Here is a 26,871-nt window from a genome sequence, read left to right on the forward strand (position 1 = left end):
AAACGAATACATACAGTAAATTCCTGGGCGTAGTCCGCTGTGGTGTATCAGGAATACAGTGGTGAGAATGTGGCTTCGAGGTTGAGCAAGACTGGGCGTCTGAAATGTGTAGCAACGAGTTTGAAGAAATTCTGCTTCGCTGAAATTGTAATAAGCTGGAGAAAATTCGGCATCGACAGAATTGACAGCTTGTAATGATTGAAGCACTTTCTACAGAGAAGTAATGTAGGATTTAAAGAATAACTTAACGAAGAAACGAGGCTGGACAAACATAGAAAACTGTGAAATCACGAAAAACTGACGAGTAGAATTAGAAAATATTTTAACAGAGAAATACCGCAACGTTTATAAGTGCGAAGTAGACGAAAGTATTAACATTAAGCGAAAAAAAGAAAACATCGAAGCCTGGCCCTCCAAGTAGACCAGGATCCGCAGAACGTGAAAGTCCGAACTAGAATGAAAAAAAGCTGGCGTGGTGAGAAGTAGGGGAAGCGAACAAAGCAATTGACAGAAGAGTGTGTGTGTGTGTGTGTGTTGACAACAAGAGTACCTTAGTCTTAGTGTTAGTATGAGAACGATTAGAGAAACGGTGTGGAATTCAGGAACGAAGACATAACAAAAATAATTTAAGCGAGCAGTCCACTAAAGAATTACCTAAGACTGATAAAAATAATTTCTGAATACGCAAGTTGAAGAAATGACATCAGGGTAGACAAAGAGAAATAGACTTCTAGGAACTATGACAATATTGAAATTGGTTGAGAATAAAAAAACACTAAGCCTAATATATAAATTAAGACTAAACAGCAATGAAATAATGCGTGATAGAAAAAGCTAACACCAATACGATGATGCAATAGTCAGAGACAAGCTGGAACCTGAGAGAAATTGATATCGAAAATAAATCCAAATAACCTATTTAAAAATACATGTAGATAAGCCTTACAAAAAAGCAAAATAAATTACCAAGCCTGTAAACTACAAGACTTGACCATAACCTTGAATTCATTGGAATAAAACGACTTTACGCCAACGGCGTAAACATACTGGGGGGCGAGCAAGGAAAATCAAGAAGAGAAGCCCAGAGGGTGAATCTTATTCACAGGACGAGTGACAAAACCAGAAGAAAGTTTGATACGAACAACACGGCAAATAGCATCCTTACCAAGAAATGTTTCAGAGATGACACCGATGGGCCAACGAAGAGTTAGAGTATTAGTGGATTTTCAACATGACGAGATCACCAACAGCAAGGCTGGGTTGGGATTTGTTCCATTTTGAACGAGAGGTGAGCTTATGAAGGTACTCTTTGGACCATTGATTCCAGAAATGTTGAATTTTTTGCTGTAGAAGAGTCCAGCGAACACAAAGAGAGAGATTCGAATCAATGGGTTATTCGAGAAGTCCAAGGATTGGAAACCCGATAAGGAAGTATCCAGTGGAAAGCGTGAGGGATTCTAGAGCAGGGTCCGATGAAAGAGAAGTGAGAGGTCGGCTATTCATAATTGCCTTAATACGGCGAAAATTGTGGAGAATTCTTCAAATGTGAAAGGGGCGTCACCAAAGGTTCAATGCTGCAACGTTTTGACTTTACTTGACTTTACTTTGACTTGACCTTGCGTGCAGAGATGATCCAAAAACGTTGAGCGACGAGTGCTTGGGTGTGGCGAGAACCACAGTGCATGCCATTAAGATGATGTTTTCTGAAGAGAAGTCTGGATAAATTTGAATTTTTGGCAATAACAGCTGATGCATTGAATCATAGGCAAGTGACGACTGTTGAAGACGTCACTTGCCTCCCGTCACCAATGCGAATTAAGAGGTTGTTGTAGAAGGGAATAGTGGCATGACTCCTGAAGTGAGTTTAACAATTGAACAATGATAGAATGGGAGAAGGTCCTTTTGTAAATTTTGGAAAGGAATTTGAAAATACGAACAATGACATTCAACAGACGAGGTAAAGATGAAAATTTATCAACGACAAGAGAAAACATCGATTTCGATTCCGCAAGAGGAGAATTAGACAATAGGGAGATGGGAGAAGAGTGATTTAAAACAAAATGAGAGTTTTTCCCAGAGATAAAAGATGCGGAGTAGAAAGAACAAGTCTGACGAATAGTTTCAGCACAAAGGCGACTAATGAGAGTGCACATGGACGACAAATGAGAGTGCGCAAAGGCGAGAGAGAGAGAGAGTGTCCACGGGCGATAAATGAGAATGCACAAAGGTGAGAGAGAGAATGCCCAGAGAGAAAATGCGGAGTAGAAAGAACAGGTCTGACGAATAGTTTCAGCACAAAGGCGACGAGCGTGAATGCACAAAGGCGACTAATGAGAGTGCACATGGACGACATGTGAGAGTACGCAAAGGTGAGAGAGTGAGTGCCCATGGGCGACAATTGAGAATGCACAAAGGCAATAGAGAGAATGTCCATGGGGACAAGTGAGAAGGCACAAAGGCGACGACTAAGAATGCACAAAGGCGAGAGAGAGAATGCCCATGGGCGGCAAATGAGAGTGAGTCGCAAGCATCCACACATCGTGGTAATTTTAACTGAACCTATACGAGAGAGAGAGACAGACGAGGGCGATCCATATGTCGTGAAAGTCAGATCTGAACTGGACTGAAGAAAGGTGGCAACAAGCTTTCGAGAAAAACTTTTCTGGAGTCAAAGTTGCGGAAAATACAATTGATGAAGCGTCAAGAAAATTCGAGAATTAACTTGCTTGAAGCTGTCTTAGTACGAGTTGTCATTTTTGAATTGAAGTTTATAATAAATATTTAAATAGTAAGATTAGATACAATATGAAATGCCACTCTTAAAAATAACAACTTAATTATACAACAATAATAATATAAAATCAGAAAGAATTTTTTATCAGAGAATTGATACATAAAATATTTGTTATATTGAATTATCACAAACAATAAGTAATCATATAATTACTGTAACTAGTAGTTGTCGTTTACAACTTTCATGACATCATTACTTTCAGTAACATGCTTAAAGAAAATACAATATAAAGATATTCTAAATTTGACAGAACAATTTATTATTTATATGAAAGAATAAGTTTAGATCAAAATAATATTTGAAAGAGATTACGACAAATATTTACTTTAAGAAATATAGCCAGAACTTTAAATCCGGAATTATATCCGGCCAGCCGGAGGACCAAAGACAACGAGGTATGTTGGGTAAATTTAACTAAAAAAACACAGCTCGTATTTGCCAAAAGAAATTGGACTTTAATGAGAAAGAAAAACAACTGAACTTATGTTAAATCATAACCTTAAAACAAAAAAGAAAATTATGCAAATAACATAATTTGATGATACATAAGAATATCAACTGAAATCAACATCTGAACAATGATGTTAAATGAAAAAAAAAAAATACATGAATATACACTTTTAAATACAGATTTTGACAATATACATTTTTGATAAAGCCTGAAAAACAATAATCAAATTGTGGTAAGTAAACATAAAAATAAAGAGCTAATTACAATATAATCGCACTGAAATTAATTGAGCACGTAAAATAGGTTGCAGCTGAACAATGACAACCTTATGTAAGTAACCTGTCGTGACTGTACTTAAGTGAAATTGAAACTTGAAAGGCATAGGTATGATGAACTGAATGTTCCACAAATTTTAATGATAACATAACTGTTTAACGTAATAAGTAATGAAAAACCGAACTTGCCTGTAACACACAAATATTTGTAAGAGAGGAACTCATGAATGAAGATAAATGAATACATACAGTAAATTCCTGGGCGTAGTCCGCTGTGGTGTATCAGGAATACAGTGGTGAGAATGTGGCTTCGAGGTTGAGCAAGACTGGGCGTCTGAAATGTGTAGCAACGAGTTTGAAGAAAATCTGCTTCGCTGAAATTGTAATAAGCTGGAGAAAATTCGGCGTCGACAGAATTGACAGCTTGTAATGATTGAAGCACTTTCTACAGAGAAGTAATGTAGAATTTGAAGAATAACTTAATGAAGAAACGAGGCTGGACGAACATAGAAAACTGTGAAATCACGAAAAACTGATGAACGTTTATAAGTGCGACGACGACGAAAGTATTAACATTAAGCGAAAGAAAGAAAACATCGAAGCCTGGCCCTCCAAGTAGACCAGGATCCGCAGAACGTGAAAGTCCGAACTAGAATGATAAAAAGCTGGCGTGGAGAGAAGTAGGGGAAGCGAACAAAGCAATTGACAGAAGAGTGTGTGTGTGTGTTGACAACAAGAGTTGTGTCTTAGTGTTAGTATGAGAACGATTAGAGAAACGGTGTGGAATTCGGGAACGAAGACATAACAAAAATAATTTAAGCGAGCAGTCCACTAAAGAATTACATAAGACTGATAAAAATAATTTCTGAATACGCAAGTTGAAGAAATGACATCAGGGCAGACAAAGAGAAATAGACTTCTAGGAACTACGACAATATTGAAATTGGTTGAGAATAAAAAAACACTAAGCCTAATATATAAATTAAGACTAAACAGCAATGAAATAATGCGTGATAGAAAAAGCTAACACCAATACGATGATGCAATAGTCAGAGACAAGCTGGAGCCTGAGAGAAATTGATATCGAAAATAAATCCAAATAACCTATTTAAAAATACATGTAGATAAGCCTTACAAAAAAGCAAAATAAATTACCAAGCCTGTAAACTACAAGACTCGACCATAACCTTGAATTCACTGGAATAAAACGACTTTACGCCAACGACGTAAACAGATACAGAGCAGCTGGACCGAAGGTGGAAACATATCAAAGTGGTATTTGTTGAGAGCCAGACTAAGGGATGATTCCTGAAAGAGGGGAGCAACTCTTTCAGTAGCTGTTAAGGGCGAAGGTCAGGAAGACTTAAATTGCTATATCAACGTTACTCAATCTTCTGAGTACTGCGCAGCTGAAAGCAGTACTACAGCTGTTTTTTTTCCGAAGAAAATGTAGCTATCTGCATTTTCAAGTAACAAAGATGGAGGCGCTTTCCTGGGTAAAATATTCCAGAGGTAAACTAGTTTCCCATTTGGATCTCCGGGTGGGGACTGCTAAAGGGTCCAAGAAAATTAAAAAATAACATTCTAAGAGTCAGAGGGTGGAATGTCAGAAGTCTAAAAAAGGTTGATAGGTTAGAAAATTTAAAGAGGGAAATGGGTAGGTTAAATATAGAAGTAGTAGGAATTAGCGAGGTTAGGTGGGAAGAGGAAAATGACTTTTGGTCAGGTAATTTTAGAATAATTAACTCAGTGTCAAATAAAGGGCAGGCAGGAGTTGGTTTCATAATGAACAAGAAGATATGGAAGAGAGTAAAGTATTTCAAAAAGCAAAGCGATAGAATCATTGTAATTAGGATAAAATCAAAACCTAAGCTGACAACAATTGTTAACATCTATATGCCTACAAGTGCCCATGATGATGATGAGGTAGAGTGTGTATATGAAGAAATTGATGAAGCAATTAAATGCATAAAAGGGGATGAAAATTTAATAATAGTTGGAAATTGGAAAAGGCAAGGAAGGAACTATTGTGGGTGAATACGGGCTGGGCAAAAGAAATAAATGAGGGGACAGACTTATTGAGTTTTGCATGAATTATAATTTAATAATTGCCAATACCCAGTCCAAAAATCATAATAGAAGAATGTACACCTAATGCCTGGAAAAAGCCAGGCAATACTGCAAGGTATCAGATAGATTACATCATGGTTAAGCAAAGATTTAGAAATCAACTCGTTGACTGCAAAGCGTATCCAGGAGTAGACATTGATAGCGACCATAATTTAGTGATAATGAAATGTAGATTGGGGTTTAAAAACCTGAAGAAAAGGTGTCAGATGAATCGGTGGAATTTAGAGAAGCTTGAGGAAGAGGAGGTAAAGAAGATTTTTAAGGAGGACATCGCAAGAGGTCTGAGTAAAAAAGATAAGGTAGAAAATGTAGAAGAAGAATGGGAGAATGTTAAAAAGGAAATTCTTAAATCAGCAGAAGCAAACTTAGGCGGAACAAATAGAACTGGTAGAAAACGTTGGATATCGGAGGATACATTGCAGCTTATGGATAAGTGTAGAAAGCATGAGAATGCTAGTGGTGAGGAATGTAGAGGACCTATTGACAATTAAGAACTATAAACAGGAAGTGCAAATTAGCAAAACAAGAAAGGATTACAGAAAAGTGTTCAGAAGTGGAAAGAGAAATGATCATTGGTAAAATAGATGGAGCATACAGGAAAGTTAAGAAGAATTTTGTTGTACAGAAGTTAAAATCTAATAATGTATTAAGTAAAGATGGTATACAGACTTATAATACAAAAGAAAAGGTTGATAGGTGGGTGGAATATATTGAAGAGTTATACAGAGGAAATGAATTAGAAACTGGTGTTACAGAGGAAGAAGAGGATGAAAAAGGAGATACAATACTGAGATCTGAATTTAGTAGAGCATTACGGAATCTGAATAGGAAAAAGGCTCCTGGGGTAGATGCCATACCTGCAGAATTACTGTGCAGTGCAGGTGAGGAAGCGATAGATAGATTATACAAACTGGTGAGTAATACTTACGAAAAAGGGGAAGTTCCATCAGATTTCAAAAAAGTGTTACTGTCATGATACCAAAGGAAGCAGGAGCAGATAAATATGAGAAAACAGAGCAATTTGCTTAACTGCTCATGCATAAAAAATTTTAACTAGAATTCTGTACAGAAGAATTGAGAGGAGAGTGGAAGTGTTAGGAGAAGATCAATTTAGTTTCAGGAAAAGTATAGGGGCAATTTTAGCACTCAGATTAATAGTAGAAGGAAGATTAAAGAAAAACAAACCAACATACATGGCATTTATAGACTTAGAAAAGGCATTTGATAACGTAGACTGAAATAAAATATTCAGCATTTTTTTTAAAAATTAGGGTTCAAGTATAAAGATAGAAGAAAAATTACAGGAAACAAACTGCAACAGTAATAATCAAAGAGCACAAGAAAGACGCAGTAATAAAAGTGGGAGTCAGACAAGGATGTTCCCTATCCCCGTTACTTTTTATCTTTACACAGAACTAGCAGTTAATGATGTTAAAGAACAGTTTAGATCTGGAGTAACAGTGTAAGGTGAAAAGATAAAGATGCTACAATTTTCTGATGATATAGTAATTCTAGCCGAGAGTAAAAAAGATTTAGAAGAAACAATGATTGGCACGGATGAAGTCCTAAGCAGGACTACCATATGAAAATAAACAAGAACAAAATGAAACTAATGAAATGTAGTAAAAATGAAGTGGAAGAACCACTGAATATAAAAATAGGATGAGAAAAGACTATGGAGGTAGAAGAATTTTGTTATTTGGGAAGTAGAATTACTAAAGATGAACGAAGCAGGAGCGATATAAAATGCCGAATAGCACAGGCGAAACGAGCTTTCAGTCAGAAATATAATTTGTTTACATCAAAAATTAATTTAAATGTCAGGAAAAGATTTTTGAAAGTATATGTTTGGAGTGTCGCTTTATATGGAACAGAAATTTGGATGATTAGAGTATCTGAGAAGAAAAGATTAGAAGCTTTTGAAATGTGGTGCTATAGGAGAATGTTAAAAGTCAGATGGGTGGATAAAGTGGCAAATGAAGAGGTGTTGTGGCAAATAGATGAAGAAAGAAGCATTTGGAAAAATATAACTAAAAGAAGAGAAGACTTATGGGCCACATCTTAAAGCATCCTGGAATAGTCGCTTTGAAAGAGGAGGGACAGGTAGATGGGAAAAATTGTTTATTCAGGCAACATTTAGAATATGTAAAACGAATTGTAAGGGATGTAGGATGTAGGGGGTATACTGAAATGAAAGGACTGGCACTGGATAGGAATCTTGGAGAGCTGCATCAAACCAGTCAAAAAAACATTCATACATGTAAAATATGTTTATCAAAGTAATTGGACTAACAGAGAAGTAAATAAAAGATATTATAAGTGATTAGCATCCTCCTGGAATCACTTCCACTAATGACAGTGGAGCTGTGCTGCTATTACAAATTTTATGGTTATTAGAGTGTTTTTGTTTTCTAAATATTTAAGTTTTTATTTATTTTTTTTTATGTAATTATAGAACTGAATATAGACTGATGATCCGGGATCCTGTGAAAGTCAACTAATAATTTTTTTAGGTTTTTCTGTTACAGTGTTTTGGTGGTTAAGTTATTTTTTAAATTTATTTAGCACATTGGTCAATATGTTGAATTATATGAATTTTCAAAAAATTGTATATATATACACAATACATTTGCACAGTAGCGCGCAAATTAATTTGAACATAGATGTTATTTAATAAAAAATAATTTTAGAAAAAAAAATTATACCTGTACAATTTGTGAATACCTAGTGATTAATATGACCTCTATTCTTAATCGCTTAATGCACACGATTTAGCAACAATTCAATGTGTACTACACATTTTTTTGATTTCTTCATCATGAAACCATATAGATATTATTGTTTTAATGAGACAAATTTTTTTGGTACAATTCAATTTTTGACTATTTTCAATTGATTTTCGATTGATTTTCAAAGATTTTCAATTGGATTTAAGTCTGGAAAGTTGCCTGGCCATGGCAACACTTTAATGTTTTGCTCTTCAAAACGTTTTCTACTTTTTTGACAGTATGGCATGGCACCAAATCTTGTTGAAACACTTGCTGCCTTGAAGAAATTTATTTTGAAGTTGTCGTAATATTTTCCTTCAGAATCTTGATATATTCATCACTTTTCAACATAATATCTACTGGAAGTAATAAACAAGGGTTTTCAAATGTGAAACAACCCCAAAAAATCTTTTTCTAGAAATGTTTAACTGATTGTTAGATATAAGCCAGTGATGTATTTTTATCTGATGCTTTTCTAATGTATGGAACCCTTTGGTCCTGAATAGTAAAATGTGACTTGTCAGAAAACATAACATTTTTCCAGTTTCTTTGGTCCAGTTAGCATTAGTTTTGGCACCCAGAAGCTATTTGTTGTTCTTTCATACCAGTATGCTCAGAAAGAAAAACAATTTACAAATACTTTCTTGGAGTTATGTTGATTATTATATAAACAAAACATGAAACAAAAAATACAAAAATATGATTCTGTAATAAAAAACGAAATAAACTTTCACAAAAACAAAAAATTCCCTGTTTTGAGATTAATTTGCATGCTACTGTATATATAGGTGTGTAATTATTTTAAAAATCATATGAATATTTGTTTAAAATGCAACTATCTTTTTTTTTTAGCTACACAGGAAGCCACTGGAACTGCAAAGTTATACAATCTGTGTTAGTTAAAATTACAGATTGGTAAATTATATATGTAAAATCATGTTATAACTATATGTTGAAATGCAAAAATGCATTTCACAGCGAAGAATAAGTGCTTAATATTGTTAATATTTCTGTAACAAAGTATAAAAATTATTCTTAAAATATTTGCAATTTATGTGTATTTTCATAACTGAGCGGTGTAAATAAAAGTAAAATTAATAGATAGAAACTATGCTGTGTGCAAATTAGGCCATGAATTTGAGTCCTATTTGTAGCATCACAGTACTATTACGCGATAAAAAAAATTACATTGACAAAACTATCCTTTAAAAATTTTAAGAGTAGGATGTCCGAAAATTAGAAATTCTAAAAGTGCACATTTATTGCGCTCCTGCAGTTTAGTACTGTGGTTAAGAGATTTACAGTGGCAATGCGTGAGGCAAGCAGATGCAACCAGTAAGCCATATGATCACATGCCTACGAAACTTACAAAGTAAGAGTTTATGCAGGCTTTTTCTCAGATTCATCATAAAATCTCTTAATTTCAAACTTTAATTACCCTCCTAATCTTCAGCATTCTACTATAAATATCATGCTTCAAATTATTACTCTTTCCCTTTCTGACTTTCCTACTGTTCATGTTTTTCTGACATAAGACAATACACTCAGTGTAAATATTTAAACATTTTTTTATATTTCAAAATTGATGTTTCATACCAATAGCTTTTTTTTTGTAAAATCTCTTGTGTTTATACAAATCTGCTTCTGATGTTTTATTTACTTTGTACATACTTTATCATTTTTCTAAATAAAGAAAATCCTTTGATTACTGATTCACACAGCGGCGTTCTTATATCTCAGTATTTAACTTTCCATTACCTTCCTTTTTGTCACATTCAGTTACTTTTGTTTTACTTTTTTTTATGTTCAAATTAAATCTCTTCCCCAATAATGAATCACTGTAAGAATTATTTTTTAAATAATAACTATAATTGACTAATGGGGCCACTCATCAATGAACAATTAACTACAGAGACCCGACTCAGCTCAGGGCCAAGTGCTACCTATTCAGTTGTGGCCTGTAGAAGTGCAAGGCAGAAGCCATCAACCAGTCAGGTCAAAACAAAAAATGACCTGGGCAGAGTAGATTTTACACAAAGTCTGAAATCAGTTTAACCATCAGATCTTCTTACAATAAATAAATATAATTAAATTTTAGCAACAGATTTTTAACTTTCTAAGATGCCTGTACTTCCAGAAAAATATTGTTCCACATTATTTCAGTTAACTGGATTTTTGTGTTAAATATGTTTATACAATGAGTTTATGTTCCAAAATGGTGAACAATAAGGTGAAACTAACAATAAAAATGATAATAAACAATAAATTATTACCTCCGCAGTACCTGGAATCTCACACGGATTGCCATCTGGCAACGAAGGGTGTGAAAAATAAGGATAAAATTTCAACTTCTGAAGCCACATTTAACAAACTGCTTACCATTGATCATCAGAATTAATCAAATCTTGGTTCAATTTCAATGCATGTTAGCATTTATTAGTGGTTAATGACCACAGTAGTCAATGACATTTAAAATTTGTACACAAAAAAAATTACATTAACAGTAAAATTAAAGGAAATTACAAGTGAAAATGAGACAAAGCAATTTATAATCATGCAAATGGAGATATGCATAGAAATAATATTAATAAAAAATATATAAAACCTGTCCAAATCTCTGCTGGTGCAGTCTGCTTTCTCGAATTCTAATATTTCATCAAATGAGCGAGCATACCAATCATTAACAAGGCCAACTGATGGCATTCTGAGTAAATTTTCAGGAAGAAGATGAATTTCCTTCATTATGTTAGCCAATCTCACAGGCAGTTCTTTGCGAAGAAATGTATATGACTTCTGTTCACATGCACTCAACCCTGCAAAAAGAGCAATATTTTGATATAATTCCTTAAGACAACACATTGAAATACACATTTGTAGTACAGTAAAATGAACACTATAGTAGGTTCTGATGTTTTTATTAAAAATTTTGATAAAAACCATATAAAACTGGACAGTAGATTAGCAGAACAGAATTCAATTTCTCTAAATTGAACAATTTATAAGAGTACATTTACTCTGGTCCCTACTTAACATTACCTGGCAGCAAATATAAGTCCTCTTAAATTATTTAGACTAGCTTTGCACAAAAAATAACAAGGAAAACTATTAATAATAACATAAATTAAAAACAAAAAAAATTTCTATGAACAAATACTAATTTATTACAATTCAGTGAATATAAATTGCATACAAATAAGCCAAAAAAAATTAATTAATAAATAGCCAAATATATAATAAATAGCAACAGCACATTCAGGCCAAATATTAAAAAAGAGAAAATAAAAAGAAAAAATTTTGAGCCAAATATAAAAATGTTCTGGTAGTGATAAAAAAAATTACATAATACAAGAGTTATCTAATTAAAAAAAAAACATGTGTGCAACATCAGTGAAACACACATATTAAACAGAAGGAATACCACAGTATCTTAAATATTGCATAGTGCTCTGTCTAAACTTCCACAATGCATTATTAATCCTTTATTAATGTTTACTTCTTTTTACACTAACTTATCATCAGTGGTAGTTCACGTATAGGCACTGTGGAACTGCAGCACCCCCTATTTTCACTTGATATTATCAATAAAACACACTGTACGAATCCTTTTTTCTTTATACTTGTACAATGGATAATCCTTAAGCTTAATGTCAGTAGCCATTCCCCAGTTTAAGAAAAATTACAAAAATCTTTGTATGGAACTGTGCACTTCACATTCAGCAGCATGATGTTTGGTTGTTGTGCACATAGGAAACTGCAGGTGAGGCTGCAGGGGAGAGAGAGCATTGTTGCTTTTGCAGTGCCAACCCTGGCGTGTTAGTGGAAGGTAGTACTTTTTTAGTCCATGTGTGTATGGAACGTTCCTTTTTCGTTTCCTTTTCTAGTTTAGTCAGTGGAAGGAATATGAAAGTGGTTTACTTGTTTTTTCAGTGATGATCAGAAGATGACAAAAAGCAAGGGCTCTTTGACTGCCAAATCTGTCCAAAAACACACTGGAAGGGCAAAAGAGAAGGTAAAAACTAATTATGTATTTGTTTCTGAGTACATAGAAATTTAAATTAAGCACCATTGGACTATAGCAGACATTTTATTAAGTTATTATCTAATAATACTAAAAAATATTATCTGTATTGACATTTTATTATTTATTCAGTTAAACCAAATATGGGTTTTAAGCACAATGTGCTTAAAACCAGACTGTTGAATGTGATAAAGTGTAGAATTAGATTCTTATCCTGCTTCCAGCTATTCTATTTGGTTCATTTTTTTCGGTTCTTTTATTTTACGGAAAACTTTAACCATGGCCTTGAAAAGGCCCAGAAAAAAATTTTCTGGAGCAGCACCCCCTCTAATTTCAGCTACAAGCCGTCACTGCTTACCATTCTTCTTGAATCTAATAACATCAAATTAGACTGTGAGTACTGATATTTTAAAAACTACTTCACAAACTAGACTTGGCTTTACTAACCGCTATGTTAAAATCATTGATATTTTAGGCTTTACTAACAGCTATATTAAAATCATTGATATTTTAATGTCTAAACCTTTAGCGTACATAGTGAATAAGCGCTTTTATAGGGATGTTGAGTGAATATTCAAAGTAACAAAACATATTTTTAAGATGTGAATCCTGTATGACCTGAAAATTACTTCTACATTACTTTAAAATTAATTTAAAAAAAATTGTTTATAGTTTTTCTATATCTGGATAAAGTTTTTATCTAATTACTTATCAGATTTTCTAAGCTAAAATACATTTATAAAATCCAAACAAGTAATTTTGATATTAAGACAATATATCTTGGATCTGATGAAACAAGGAAGTTGGAGTTTTGTCTACTAAATGCAATGATCTAATCTCCAATATTACTTTTTAATATAGTTAACAATTAATTTAGAATTAACTCTTTTAATTACAAAAGTACATCTTTTGACAGTAACATAATGGTGGTTTCTACTAATGAGAAAATGTTTTACATTCAACAATGTCTGGTTTGGCTCAAGTTAAGTCTAAGTAGAATAAGAACTTTCATAACATTAAGAAAAACAAGATTTAACTATTTCTTAAAAAGATGGAACGATAACAACCTAAGTTTTATAATCTGCAAATGTATTTATACAATAGACAGTATTGAAAATTTTATTCTTTTACTCATTCCAAATTTGAAGGAGTAAAAATAATGTAATAAGGTGCTATCTGTATTTACAACTTAAAACTGAATTTACATATCGACTTAAATAGATGATTAAAGAATTTATTCCCTTGTTCATAAAATTTTTAATTAATTTATCACGATATTAAATCCCAAAAGCTATTTTGTTTGTACTTAAATGTTATTTCGTTACTAGGTCAAAGTACAGTACCCCACGTTAAGATTTTAGGAGTAAGAGACCTGACTTTACTCAATAGGCACCTCAGATAAACTTCACCCAATAGTTTGGCTTTAATATGGCCACAAGACAAGAAATAAAATCCCTGGGTAGTAACGCAGGTACTACTGGTGTACCACACCTACCTACTGATATCTACCAGTAGGTAGATAACAGTTGCCTTACTGGTATGGATCTAAACTGATTTCATAATTGCATTTTTTTTTTGTTTATATGATTTGAAACAATTTTTACTTGAATTCGTAGCTATTGAATCTCCACTAAGCCTGGTCTTTGTTATTTTTATAGCAACTGATATCCTTTTCAACAAAGAGTTGAAGGAGAAGGATGTGGAAGAGAGATCAACCCACAGGGGGATTGATTCATTTGGGGCAGTTTATTACCTTTCTTGGGACCATAATTTAAAAAAAAAGGATCTTCAGACATTAACATCCATCAGTCGGTTACAAGACAAATTATAAGTTACACTATATACAATCAATTAACTAAATAAAGCAGTTAGGTATACCATATTAAATAAATCATTCTAGCTAATTACTGAAATTAACTTGATACTTCTTTAATTTATGTTTTTTTTTAATTTTTTTCAAGATTATTTTCAACAAATAGTCTATTTACATTTAATGAGATAATCAACCACAGCAAAAAATCTTTTGTTTATACAAATCAGAGATGGCTTAAACAAATGTATTGAAATTATTATCCTTTTTTATTACTCAAAATAATCGTTTACAGATATAAATATTTTATATTTATCAAGAACTGATTTGATTTGATGTTAGAATTTGAAAATGCTCTTTTTAAAGGCAAGATTATCTTTGATTAGATGAACTAATTCTACCCACCGGGTTGGTCTAGTGGTGAACGCGTCTTTCCAAATCAGCTGATTTGGAAGTTGAGAGTTCTAGCGTTCTAGTAAAGTCAGTTATTTTTACACGGATTTGAATACCAGATCGTGGATACTGGTGTTCTTTGGTGGTTGGGTTTCAATTAGCCACAAATCTCAGGAATGGTCGAACTGAGACTGTACAAGACTACACTTCATTTACACTCATACATATCATCCTCATTCATCCTCTGAAGTATTATCTGAAAGGTAATTACCAAAGGCTAAACAGAAAAATGAAAGATGAACTAAATCTATTGTCTTGCTTCAAAATAATTACATTTCTGGTCATAAAATATAATATTTAATAATTTATTGTAGTATATAATTTTAACTAACTTTTTCTATAATCTCTTTAAATATTACTAATAAAGATACACCTACATTTTTAATAAAAAAAATTTAATTCTGGATCTTCAAGGATTTAATAATTTTAAACTTGGTTTATGAAAAGTTAAGTTTTAATTTTTTAAATTCAGCTTTTAATAAAACTTATCAGAAAAAAGAGAAAGGTTAAATTACAAAAAAAACCCATATGAATCCTCACATCTTTATCAGATTGTTTTTTATTTTCAGCATCTAGTGTAAATATTTCCACTAATTATTATTATTATTATTATTATTATTATTAATAAAGAAAGTAAAAACATAGCACCATGAGATTAGTTTCTTAATCCTAAAAAAGTAAGTCATATCATAATAAATAATAAAATAAAATATTTATCAGCATAGGAGCAGGAACAAAATCTATGAATAGAAGGCAAAACAATCGAAGTATGCATTGAATATACATATTTAGGGATGATATTAAGTAAGCAAAGTGACTGCCAAAGAAAGATTGAAAAACAGGATGCATAAGGAAGAGAGGTTACCTGGATAATAAATCAATTTTTGATCTACGGAGATTCTAAATGAAACAAAATGAATGATTTTAGTTAAAAACTTGGTAGAAAATTCAGATAAGATGTTCCAAAGCCAATGATTTCAATGTTCCTCAATAATAATTACAAGTTTGTGTTAGAAAAGAATCTTACAAAATCCTGTTTTAATATTTAACATAAAATAAATTTAATACACTTCTACAAAAATAAAAACATTACAATTGCAAAAAACAAAAAATGAAGAAAATTAAATTTCCACCAGACTTGTGTAAATAAAACAAGCAAAAACTAAAAATTCTCATAACTGAAATACAGACATAACAAAGAAAAAAAAATTCTGTTTACTTAGGATGGCCACAAAAGTGAGTGAAAACATTACATGAATTTTAAAAATATTATATGTATTAATATATTTTTGGTTCAGTTGACATTAAAAACAGTTTACAATAAAAAAATCTAAGTAGGCAATCAAGCTGCACAATGATAAAATAATTTATTGATGATAACAATATTGTGTAAAATAATTGCTCAAACATTAACTGATGTTGCAAATACAGAAATTGCTCACAATTACTTCTCTTACTCTAAACGTTCCACTTCATCAGAAAATTCATAGGCGATTTTTTTTTTAATAGCATTTCAATTTTTTTTACAACTTTAGAAACATAAATTGTAATAAGCAACTCTCCTTTTGGATTGCCTTTTGAATAAACTAGTTTTTTCATAAGTCTCCACATCTGTAGATCACGTGACCTTAGATAATTAATCTTCCAGGCTCAAAACAAAGGGAATAAATAAGTTTAAATACTTTTCAAACTGACAATGAAGTTCTAATTACTGTAAAACATATAAATCTAATTTATCATACATTATTAAAATATAATGATAGATATTGTCATGCTCTTAACTGTAAAATTATATTTCTTTGTGTATTTGTAACATTCATAACGTTACACAGAAATATTATGACATTGTTTACATCGATGGAAATATCTGTAATCCTGTCATAACACTTTCAGTCAATTTTTTAGCCATCGTAAGTAAACAATGTTTTTATTTGCTTTGTTACTTCTATATTTCAAATTTGTGAATTTTAGTTTATTGCTTGTTTTAATTACTTTATTTATATAAGTTTGTTGGATAATTAATTAATTGTTGGATAGATAATTACCTAGCTAGTTTTTCCCAACTATATTGAGAAAAATCATTGTGATATCATTAGTGTAAGAGGAAACTACAATGTCAATAACATAATCACAAACAGGAGAAACTCAGCAATCAAAGAGTCTCACTGAGCAGACTGTACAAATGAAGATAACAATATAACACAAAGTAAGAAAAACATAATATAACATGTAATAAATAAAGTAAGAGTAATATCAACTAATACTTAGAATACAATAGAGAATGATTTATGAGCAGTGTATGCACACAAATATTGTATGATTCTATACTACCCGTATTATAGTATGTAACCATGTGTGTGTGTGTGTGTGTGTGTGTGTGTGTGTGTGTGTGTGTGTGTGTGTGTGTGTGTGTGTGTGTGTGTGTGTGTGTGTGTGTGTGTGTGTGTGAACATGAGTGTGCACACACACAATAAGAATATAAATGAAATTTTATTAGATTAGAGCTTTTGTATAAAAAGTATTTAGTTAAAATTAAAGCATACAATATGATTTTAGATTAAGAGATTAAAAACTGATCTCATGTAATTAGATGCATTAAAAAAATAATTTAATAAGAATGATTGATTGATTCATATGATATCCCATAAGTCTCTGGATATAAGGCAGCTTTGTTAAATCAAAGTCTGGAGGCAGTTGTACCCCCTTCTTTATACAGCAAGTAACATTTTTGGGTTGAAACACCAAGATGTATTGTTAACAAAAACTAAATAACAGAATGGCGCAAGAAAATCGATAGAAAACTGATACCAACAAAATAAAACTGATACAACTGGACCTTATTAAATAGTCAACTTCCTACATGACAAATAATAATCATTTACATCATTCTGACACACAGTTTAGAAAGAATAGTAATTTAAATCAGAATTATAAAGATAAACAATGGTTTACCATGTTCTTCCCAGCTAAATAGTATTGATTTTAGGTCTGAAGAAAGGCAGACATAGAACATGACAGTACCATTATAGTTGGAAAATATCAGGGAGTAATTACAAAAAGATATGAACATGAAGCAAAGATAAACGTTACAAGCTATTAAATAAACTGACTTTAATCAATTTCAGATGAGTGAATGCAGGCGAAAATCAACTACATGTTAATAACTAACATGTATAAAAGAACAAATAAAAATGTACAATCTATGAGTCCTTTCCATTATGCACCCTGTTTTTGTTATTTCTCATGGATTTATATAAAATTATGATTTAATAATGTTTAAATCATCATATTAAATGATTAAAAAATGTAGATAAACAATTTGGTAAAACAGTTACCTATGTTGACCTGCATGGCTTACAGATAAGAGAGTGATCTGGTATTGTCTATTTATACACAATTTTAATATCTCATCGGGTGTACATACTCAAATGATCAAGTCAAGAGCTTCAGCCAAAACGAGAAGCCGTAAGGGGTATGGTACAAGCAGACAGTTATTGGACTCTTATATTAATAAGAGTGAGTTTTTATGGTTACATCGATTGTGTCAAAATGATGCATTTCAGAAGATTTTACAGGATATAGTACCCTTTTGATTGCCTAACAGTAAAGTCATAATCTTATTTTATTATTAAAACCTTGAACATACTTTTGTAGATATTTTAAAAATAAAAATAAGTTAAATGAAATAATGCTAGATAAAAGTTTAGAACTCGCCAAGAATTGAGCCATGTATAGCTGATCTAGAAACAGACTACATCAGCTGACCTATTGAGTATACAGTCATAACTTTTCAGTTATTTTCTATAAACAGACAGACCTTCATGTTACTTTAAATTAAAAGGAATATTTTTCCAAGAACTAAATAGGAACTATAGAGATAACTGAGTATGACAAAAAAAATTCTTGTTCTCTTTTAACTGTCCATTTAATAAAATATACACAGCTGTTTATTTAAGCTCTTTAGATACTAGTAACCATCTAATTACAATTTATCTATCTTTTAAGATGGCTAGTGGTCATCTCAAATACAAATTAGACTGGTCAACCAGACCCAACTTTAACATTATTAACAGTTCGAGCCTCTGGAAAAATTATTTCATGTTTACACAATAATACACAGACTCACAAAGATAACATCAAACACACTGGTAAATTACACTGGTTCATTAACTCCTTTTCATTTGATGCATATCTGTATGGATTCCATTCTGAAAACATTTTGTCAACATCTGTGGCAGAATGGAAGCATCTTTGCCGTAGATTACTGAAATTGGAAAATAATAGAAAAAATTAATCTCTAAATTAGAAACATGGAAAAACAATGCAAAAGGATCTGTCAGGGAATCAAGAAAAAAATATTATTTTAAAACAGGAGATTTCTGATTTAAAAATCTAAGTTAATCGACTTAATAAAGATATATAAAATCATTAAAATTTTAAATATCCCATTTTTGGAAGGCAAAGATTTATTGAAATTTTTTTCTAGAACAGCTGAGGTTGTAAATCTAAAATTTAGTGCTGAATTATTAAATGTTTATAGATTAAAAAAAGGTAAGAATGATTGAAATTCTATGATTACAGATAAAATCTTCAAAAATTGGTGATAAATTACAATTTATGAAATTTATGTGTGATATTATTTCTAACATAACAACTGATATCCTCAAAAAGGGAATTCCTATCAAGAAGATATCTTTTTGCAAATATATATCATCAATATTTGTTGATTTAGTTAAGGAAGCTAAAATTTTGAAAAATAAAAACATTTTTAAGCAGGTCTGGTTTTGTTATAATAAATTGTATGTAAAGATTATCACAAGTTTTATCCCAATAATTATAAAGTTGAAAGATGATTTATCAAGGTTAGTTAATGAGGACTGCTCAATGGATTCTTCTCAAATAAAAAGGCAGTTTGATGATACTGAAATTTCAAACCAGAAAGCCACAGATACTGACCACTCAAGTTCTTCAAAAAGGACCACTGTTTGGAGAGAAAGAAAATGGCCACAGAAAATGGTTTTCATGGCCCAAAATCCAAAATGATGTAGCTTCAATGACAGAATAACATCTCTAGGGAAAGGATTTTGTAAGAACAAAAATAACATAAATAATGATTCAACTTTAAGTAAAGTTTTGCAAGAACATGATATTTTCATTGTTATATTGTAGAATGTTAATAGTTTTGATTGTTTATTTGATCTTGATAATTCAATTTTGGAATAATGAATTTTGAAGTTTTTGTTAGGGAAGCAGAAAGGAACAGTATTTAGGATGAGAACATGATGGTTTAATGAACTTTATTAATTAAAACATTCATAGTAAAACATGCTTGGTGTATAAGGATAGCAATTTATTAATCACAAAAATTTAATTCCCAAATTAAGATTATACTGGTAGTAATTTACTGGAAACCAGCAAAAATGTACATCATTTATAACAGTTAGAAACTTCAATGAAATTTCATTGAAACTTTAATTGATATTATTCAATAAACTTCTGGTGAATACAAAGGTCTTCCAATTTTAATAAGAGGTGACTAACTCGTGAATCTCAAACTTGAATAAATTGGCTAATGAGGTTCTGGAGAGGTCGATGATGAACCCAGAAATGTTATACCTATATATCAGTTCACCTATTCATCTGAACTCAGTTTTAATACAACTGATCTTGTATGGGGAAATCTTGCAACTAAATATTATAAAGGATTTTAAAATAAGTGAATAATGACATCACATCAGCACCAGGTCCATTTATAAGATAAAAATGGTTAAACAAATAATTATTATTACAAAATCAAAGTATGAAATTAAATTAATACGTAACGATGGTTTAAAAAATGATTTTGCTGAATGTATGGAAAATTCAAGCTAGGTGTATTTTAATGGTTAGGATGTAAATAATCTTAATTTAAATATCACTTGTGCAATTGAAGCAGCTTGTAGTTTGGGGATAATGAAATTCATACAAATAATTGTGAGAATTTCACAAAGAAAAAAATTATTGGTTCGATAAAGAACTGAATGTTGAACTGAGGGCTCAACAACACTTAATGGAAATGAAGTGAGGTAACAATGATATAAATTAGGTAGATCAATATGTTAACTCTATGAAGATGTACATTTCTTTAGTTAAAGAAAGGTGAATTGATAAGTTGACAGCGAGATAGATTTCGGAAGTAAAATTTTTGTTGAATTTTGGGCTGTTGTTAGAAAATATATTAAGAGTGAGTTATCTTTTAGATGATGGTTTGAGTTTTACCACATGATTTTTCTTACTATAACACCAAAAAATATTATCACTCCGATTTTTGCAAATGACAAATTGGAAAGACAATTTTCCGTGAAGGAACTTAGAAAAATTCTTCGAAAGTATAAGAGGACTAAAGACTCCGGGAAAGAATAAAATAAATTAATTCTATTGTAATATTCTTGCAATTCAGAAACACTACTTGATTTTTTTTTAATTAGATAATGTCAAAAGAAATGGTCCGATAAAAATCTAAAATTGCTTTACTGAATTCACTCCGGCAAAATATTTACAACAATAATGGGAAGAGAATTTACATATGTGCAAAGAGGAGTATAATTCTCAGAAAAAACAAAATGGTTCAAAGTGGGGACGGGAACCTGGAATAATATGTTTCTCTTTCAATGTTTATACACATTAGGATGCGATGACACGACCTTACACTTTTTGTGATATTTCTTTCTTTCTTTTCTGTTTAGTCTCTGAGACCACCATAAGGTATTACTTCAGAGGATGATATGTATGATTGTTAATGACGTGTAGTCTTGTAATCTCAGGTCGACCATTCCTTAATACAAGTCCGGGACCAAATGGTATCCCAGCTCCAGCGATAAAAGAATTGATGAGGTGTTTGCCTGGTGAGATGATGGAGATGATTAACAGATAAATTGAGAGAGGTGTTTTCCCAGCATGTTGAAAAGAAGCACGAATGGTGTTTATACCTAAAAGTAGAACTGAAGATTTGGGGAAGGTCTACAGACCTCTGTGCTTGTTAAATAATACTGCTAAAACGGTCAAAAGGGCAATTGCCAACTGGATTATGGAAGAACTCCGCACAAAACAGGGCATCCATAACATTCAGTATGGATTCACTAAAGATCTGGTCTGCCATACAGGTGGTGAAATGGGCCGCTGGGGTCAAAAGGGGCACCTGGAGGACAAGAGGCATTCTGGCTCTAGTAATACTGGATGTTCGGAATGCCTTCGGTTCAGTTCCTTGAACATTGTCATGATTGCGCTGAAAGACAGAGGCATAAGTGATTACTTGTTCGGGCAGATAAGTCAGTATTTGAAGAATTGCTGGGCAATAGTGGAGATGTTAGAAGGTAAATTAAACCATCAGATGTTTGGAGGAGTACTGTAGGGGTCAGTTTTGGGGCCCCTGTTATGGATTATAGTGTTCGATGGACTCCTGAGACTACAACTTCCTCAGCAGGTCAACATGATAGCATATGCCGATGATTTAGCGGTAATGATTAGCGGCAAGACGGAGGATATAATCACAGAAAAGGGAAATGACGCCCTGTTGCGTATTTCGGAGTGGATGAGGGTGCACGGATTAGAATTGTTGCCTGATAAGTGTCATTTTATCACATTGACCGGCAGACGTACGATCGAACCTAAGGAAAGTTTAATAAGGCTAAATATCTGGGGGTCACGCTAGACAAAAGCTCCCGATTCAGCGAACATGTGCTGATTGTGTGTAGTAGAGCTGAAAAAACGTTAACTGCGCTGAGTAGGCTGATGACATCGCATACAGCCAAGATCCTCCAAAAAAAGATGATAATGTCAATGATAACATCTATAAAGCTTTACGCGGCGCCATTATGGGGAGGTACTGTGAGAGTTAAACCAATTTTATCACGATTGGTGAGAGTGCACCGCAGATCACTGCTAGGTGTGGTGGCGGCGTTTCGGACGATCTCATATGAGGCAGCTTGTGTTCTGGCGGGGTTGCCCCCGATAGATCTGATTAAGGAGCATTGCTGGAGGTGCTAAGGAGTTCCTAAGGAGGTGGTCAAAAGTAGAGTTAACGTAGAATGGCAGGAGAAATGGAGCATGGGTTATAAGGCTGCATGGACCACAAGACTTATAGTTGACCTAAAAGCATGGTTAAACAGAAAATATGGTGATGTCGGCTTTTATTTAGTTCAAGTGTTAACTGGACATGGCACCTTCAACGAGTTTCTTCACCAGATTGGAAAGCGTGACGCCCCAGTATGTATGTACTGTGATATTTCTGACTCGGTGGAGCACACCATATTTAGATGTTGGGAATGGGAGGAAGACAGAGAAGCCTCTGGCCTTAGAGGAGTGGGACCAGATCATCTGATCAGTTTCTTGCTGACTAATGAAAGCAACTGGGGTACTGTGGAGGGCTTTGTCAGGCGAGTACTGCGCGAAAAAGAAGCTGAAGAGCGACGACTTGGGTACTGAGATTTATTGTAGGGGTCGGTAGGACAGCCCCATCCGTGAGAGTCGGCATGCCGGTTCAGACAAGCGGGTGGGAACTTCGGGGGAATGTTAGGTAGTTAAGGGGTAAACAAAAGACAAAGTCCCGGCCACTGGGTAGGGGTCCGGGGAAGACGCAGTCAAGCCTGGTTCCCCCTGCTTCAGTAGTTAGAGGCAGGCAGAAGATAAAAGAGCCGACCGGTGGGTGGGGGGGGGGGTGACCTGCCGTGCCGGACTTTCAGCCGGTAGTTGGGGAGGCCTCCTTAGAGTAAAGGACACTCTCTTGGGCCGAGCTTTACTTAACTGTATGACCGACCCAGGGAGTAAGGAGGAAAAAAAAGGTCGACCATTCCCGATATGTGTGAAACCCAACCACACCGGAATCCACGATCTAGTATTCAAATCCGTATAAAAGTAACTGCCTTTACTTGAACCTTAGAACTCTCGACTTCGAAATCAGCTGATTTGCGATGAAGAGTTCACCACTAGACCAACCCGGTGGGTCTTTTGTGATGTTTGCGAAGTCGATAAAAGCCTTCAATTTGATTAATCAAGATTTTCTATGGAAAAAGCTTTAAAAAATAGGATTAGGTTCTAAAATAATTAATATTATTGGAAATCTGTACGGTAAGGTTAAATTAAATGCAAAATTGAGGAAAATAGTAAAGGAGATATTGAAAGATTCTTTAGGGGGAACACCTCGCTCGCCTGATCTGTTCAGTTTTCATATAGCTGATCTTCCTGAGATTTTAAAGAGAGAACCAGTCCAATCTATACCAATAAAAAAATTAAAGCGCATAAATTATGTTTTGCGAATAACATTTAAATTTTTTTATAACTCTCTTATCGACGTTCAAAAGTTAGATATTCTGAAAAAATAATGTGAAAATTATTTTTGAAAGTAAATACTATTAAAACGAAAGACGTACGTATATATTTTTAAAAAACTCGCTCTTAGAACTGTCAGAAAATTAAATATGGCAGAAATGTTATTGAATTGCTAAATAGCATAATTTATCAGGGTGTACTCTACAGCACCACGAATAAATACACGAGACCGGTTTACGACAAAAGACAGAATGGCGGTGGCACGAGTTACGGAAATGAGAGCAAAGCTAGCTCACATCTGCTATTTTTCAGGTACAGAATAATATTAGGGTTAAATCAACTTTATGGTACTCCTGTGAAATTTGAGCACATATAAATGAATCGGAAGCGAAGCCACTACAGTTTTAAAACAAAATATATCACCTTTCTAAAAACATGCTGAACAGCTTTGTTAGAGCGGAACAATTTAGTACATATCAGAGTGCACATATTGAAGGCAATGTTTTCACTCCTTATTAATATTTTACAGATGAACTCAACAACTAGGTTGCCAAGAGCAAATTATGATCTGTTGAATAATGTAGAAGCGAAAGAAGGAATAGATTTTTTATACATTAAAATCATTATACGTGGATTTCTTTTTCAAAAAAGAAAGACGGCAATGGTAGCTGTCATGAAGATTATTTACGACGAAGAATCCACATTTTACGAAGAAAAAATTAAAAATTCGGTACTAAAATTTATCAATAAGGGTAGAAACGAGTAAGATAAACTAATTTTGTAATTTTATTTACCTGTTTCTTTAATACGAGATCGGCTGAAGCTGAAATATTTATGTATCTCATAAGTATTTATTACATAAATAATTGCTCAGTATAAAATCTTAGCAGGAAATGCATATTTAGTACGCAAATGTGGTATGCTCGGAACGGGTCTGTTAACGGACCTATTTTGGAATCCTTACTATATCTGGTGGTTATATAAAAAGTCTAAATGGGCCTGATGCGATAACTAATGATTAAAACCGGGGCTCCTAACCCTTTCGTAATCCAATACAACCGACCATCACAAGCAAAACACATCAGTCAAAACATTCAACATAAAATCGGATGTCGCAACAGCAACGTATAAATGATTGTAATTAATACAATGTTTTCTCAGTTACTGCATTAACCCATTAACAAACACGATAACGAATGCATGTACATTTATTATCACTGACCTCAACGAAAAACAATAATAGTAACAAAAACTGTAACATCCAGTGGTTACGATAAACATATACGTAAAAAAAAGTTTAACAAAAAAAAATGATCCGATGCATATACGAGAAACCAAGTTCAAAGGCAAAAGCAGCGATAAATTAATTAAAAAAATAGTTATTTCATAATCAACAAATACGATTTGTATTTCGGCCAAGGGATATTTAAAAACAGTAACCTATTCAAAAAATGTCATTAATAGGAAAAAGCTTTTTCCTCTTCTTTATTTTAAGACACTAATATCATATGTTTAGTAATCCAGATTAATATTTGTATATTAGAACGATCAAATGAGGTTTATTTATTTCATATAATAAATAATCGACTAACTTTTTAAATACCTGGAATTATTATGATTCTAGAAAATCTTTAAACGGTTCACTACTTTCAGTGCTGCTGCAAAGAGCATTCGTCTTAAACGCGGTTAGAAAACCCGCTCAATATGATCGTGTTTAACACTCAATTTGTCTTGTTTTTTGTAAAATTTTGCGTTAACGTAAATTTCATATTGTCCATCAGTAAAGAGATCTTACCGGTTTTATGTGCTACTATAAAATTCTAAAGTTGTGACCAACATTTTTGAGATTCACAAGGGCTAATTCTAACACTTTTGATGCTTGAAACTGTTACTTGAATAAGCGGGTGGAATGTGCGTCCTGTTTGTTCAATATAATATTTGGTGCGATAACTACTACTCGATTTTGGTTAGTTCTAGATCGCTGTGTTTATCGATAATTGCTTTGTTAGTTTGCGTATGGTAATATGTATGTTTGTTCTTTGTAAAGCAGCACAGTAACAGCAGTAAGGAGATGCGTAGCAACCTATTCTGATAAACGCCCTACAATTTACTTAACATAGTTATGAAAACACAAGTTCATTTTTGTTTTTTAGTGTAATAGCGACTGTAACTAGAGTGAAAAAAGTTAGTGTTGTAGCAAATGCGTGAGCTGCGAAAGGCTTTTCATAAGCAAGTATTCTGAAGATGTGTTGGTAGTCTATTTCAGTTTCGATAAGTTAACTTTTTTCGTGTTCATATTTTACAGTAAACTGTAAGCTGCTTAGAGGAATTCAGTAAATTACATTTTGGTATTACGAGCACTCGCCAAAGCTTAGAGAGCGTAAAAAGCATAGATGCGCAGCAGTTCGACCTACGATGTCCGAAGCAGTGTTAATAGTACAGTGAAAGAGCTAGTATACAGGTTGCCGTACGTAGCTTCTTGCAACGTACGGCAGTACGGTGGTCCAGTAATCCCCATCCACGCCCTGCGCTTTCTAAATTTTAATGAATAATACTTCCAACAATTTTTATACATTTCAAGCACGCTAATTAAATACGCATCCGGTAGATACGCAAGGAGTTATTTAGATAGAAAATTAAATATTCAGTTGTTAATTACTTTTAAATGTAATAATTCGTCATGCTGATCGACGAATGAACTAAATTTATTTCTGAATTAGACTTGCAGGTGCTTATAACAGGTTAAAGTTACCTGTAATTAATTTCATATCTCGATAATAGAACGTATAAAAAACATTAGACCTGGAATGTTTCGAAAAACATTCGAATAGCTGGACGCGGGTCTTCCAAATGGTACTTTCTTTTT

At 32.9% G+C, this 26,871-nt stretch overlaps 1 protein-coding gene across 2 annotated transcripts in view; it reads right to left on the reverse strand.

The window, feature by feature from the left end:
* The window catches only part of Pdk (pyruvate dehydrogenase kinase), a 74,867-nt gene that overhangs the window by 21,197 nt on the left and 26,799 nt on the right, over nt 1-26,871 (reverse strand). For both annotated transcript variants that reach the window (XM_075362876.1, XM_075362874.1), the window contains exon 2: nt 11,024-11,231. In XM_075362876.1, coding sequence (XP_075218991.1) covers nt 11,024-11,231 — 208 coding nt within the window. The remainder of the gene's footprint in view (nt 1-11,023; nt 11,232-26,871) is intronic.

The sequence above is a fragment of the Lycorma delicatula genome, chromosome 4 (genome assembly GCF_047948215.1).
Source record: "Lycorma delicatula isolate Av1 chromosome 4, ASM4794821v1, whole genome shotgun sequence".
Classification (NCBI taxonomy): domain Eukaryota; kingdom Metazoa; phylum Arthropoda; class Insecta; order Hemiptera; family Fulgoridae; genus Lycorma; species Lycorma delicatula.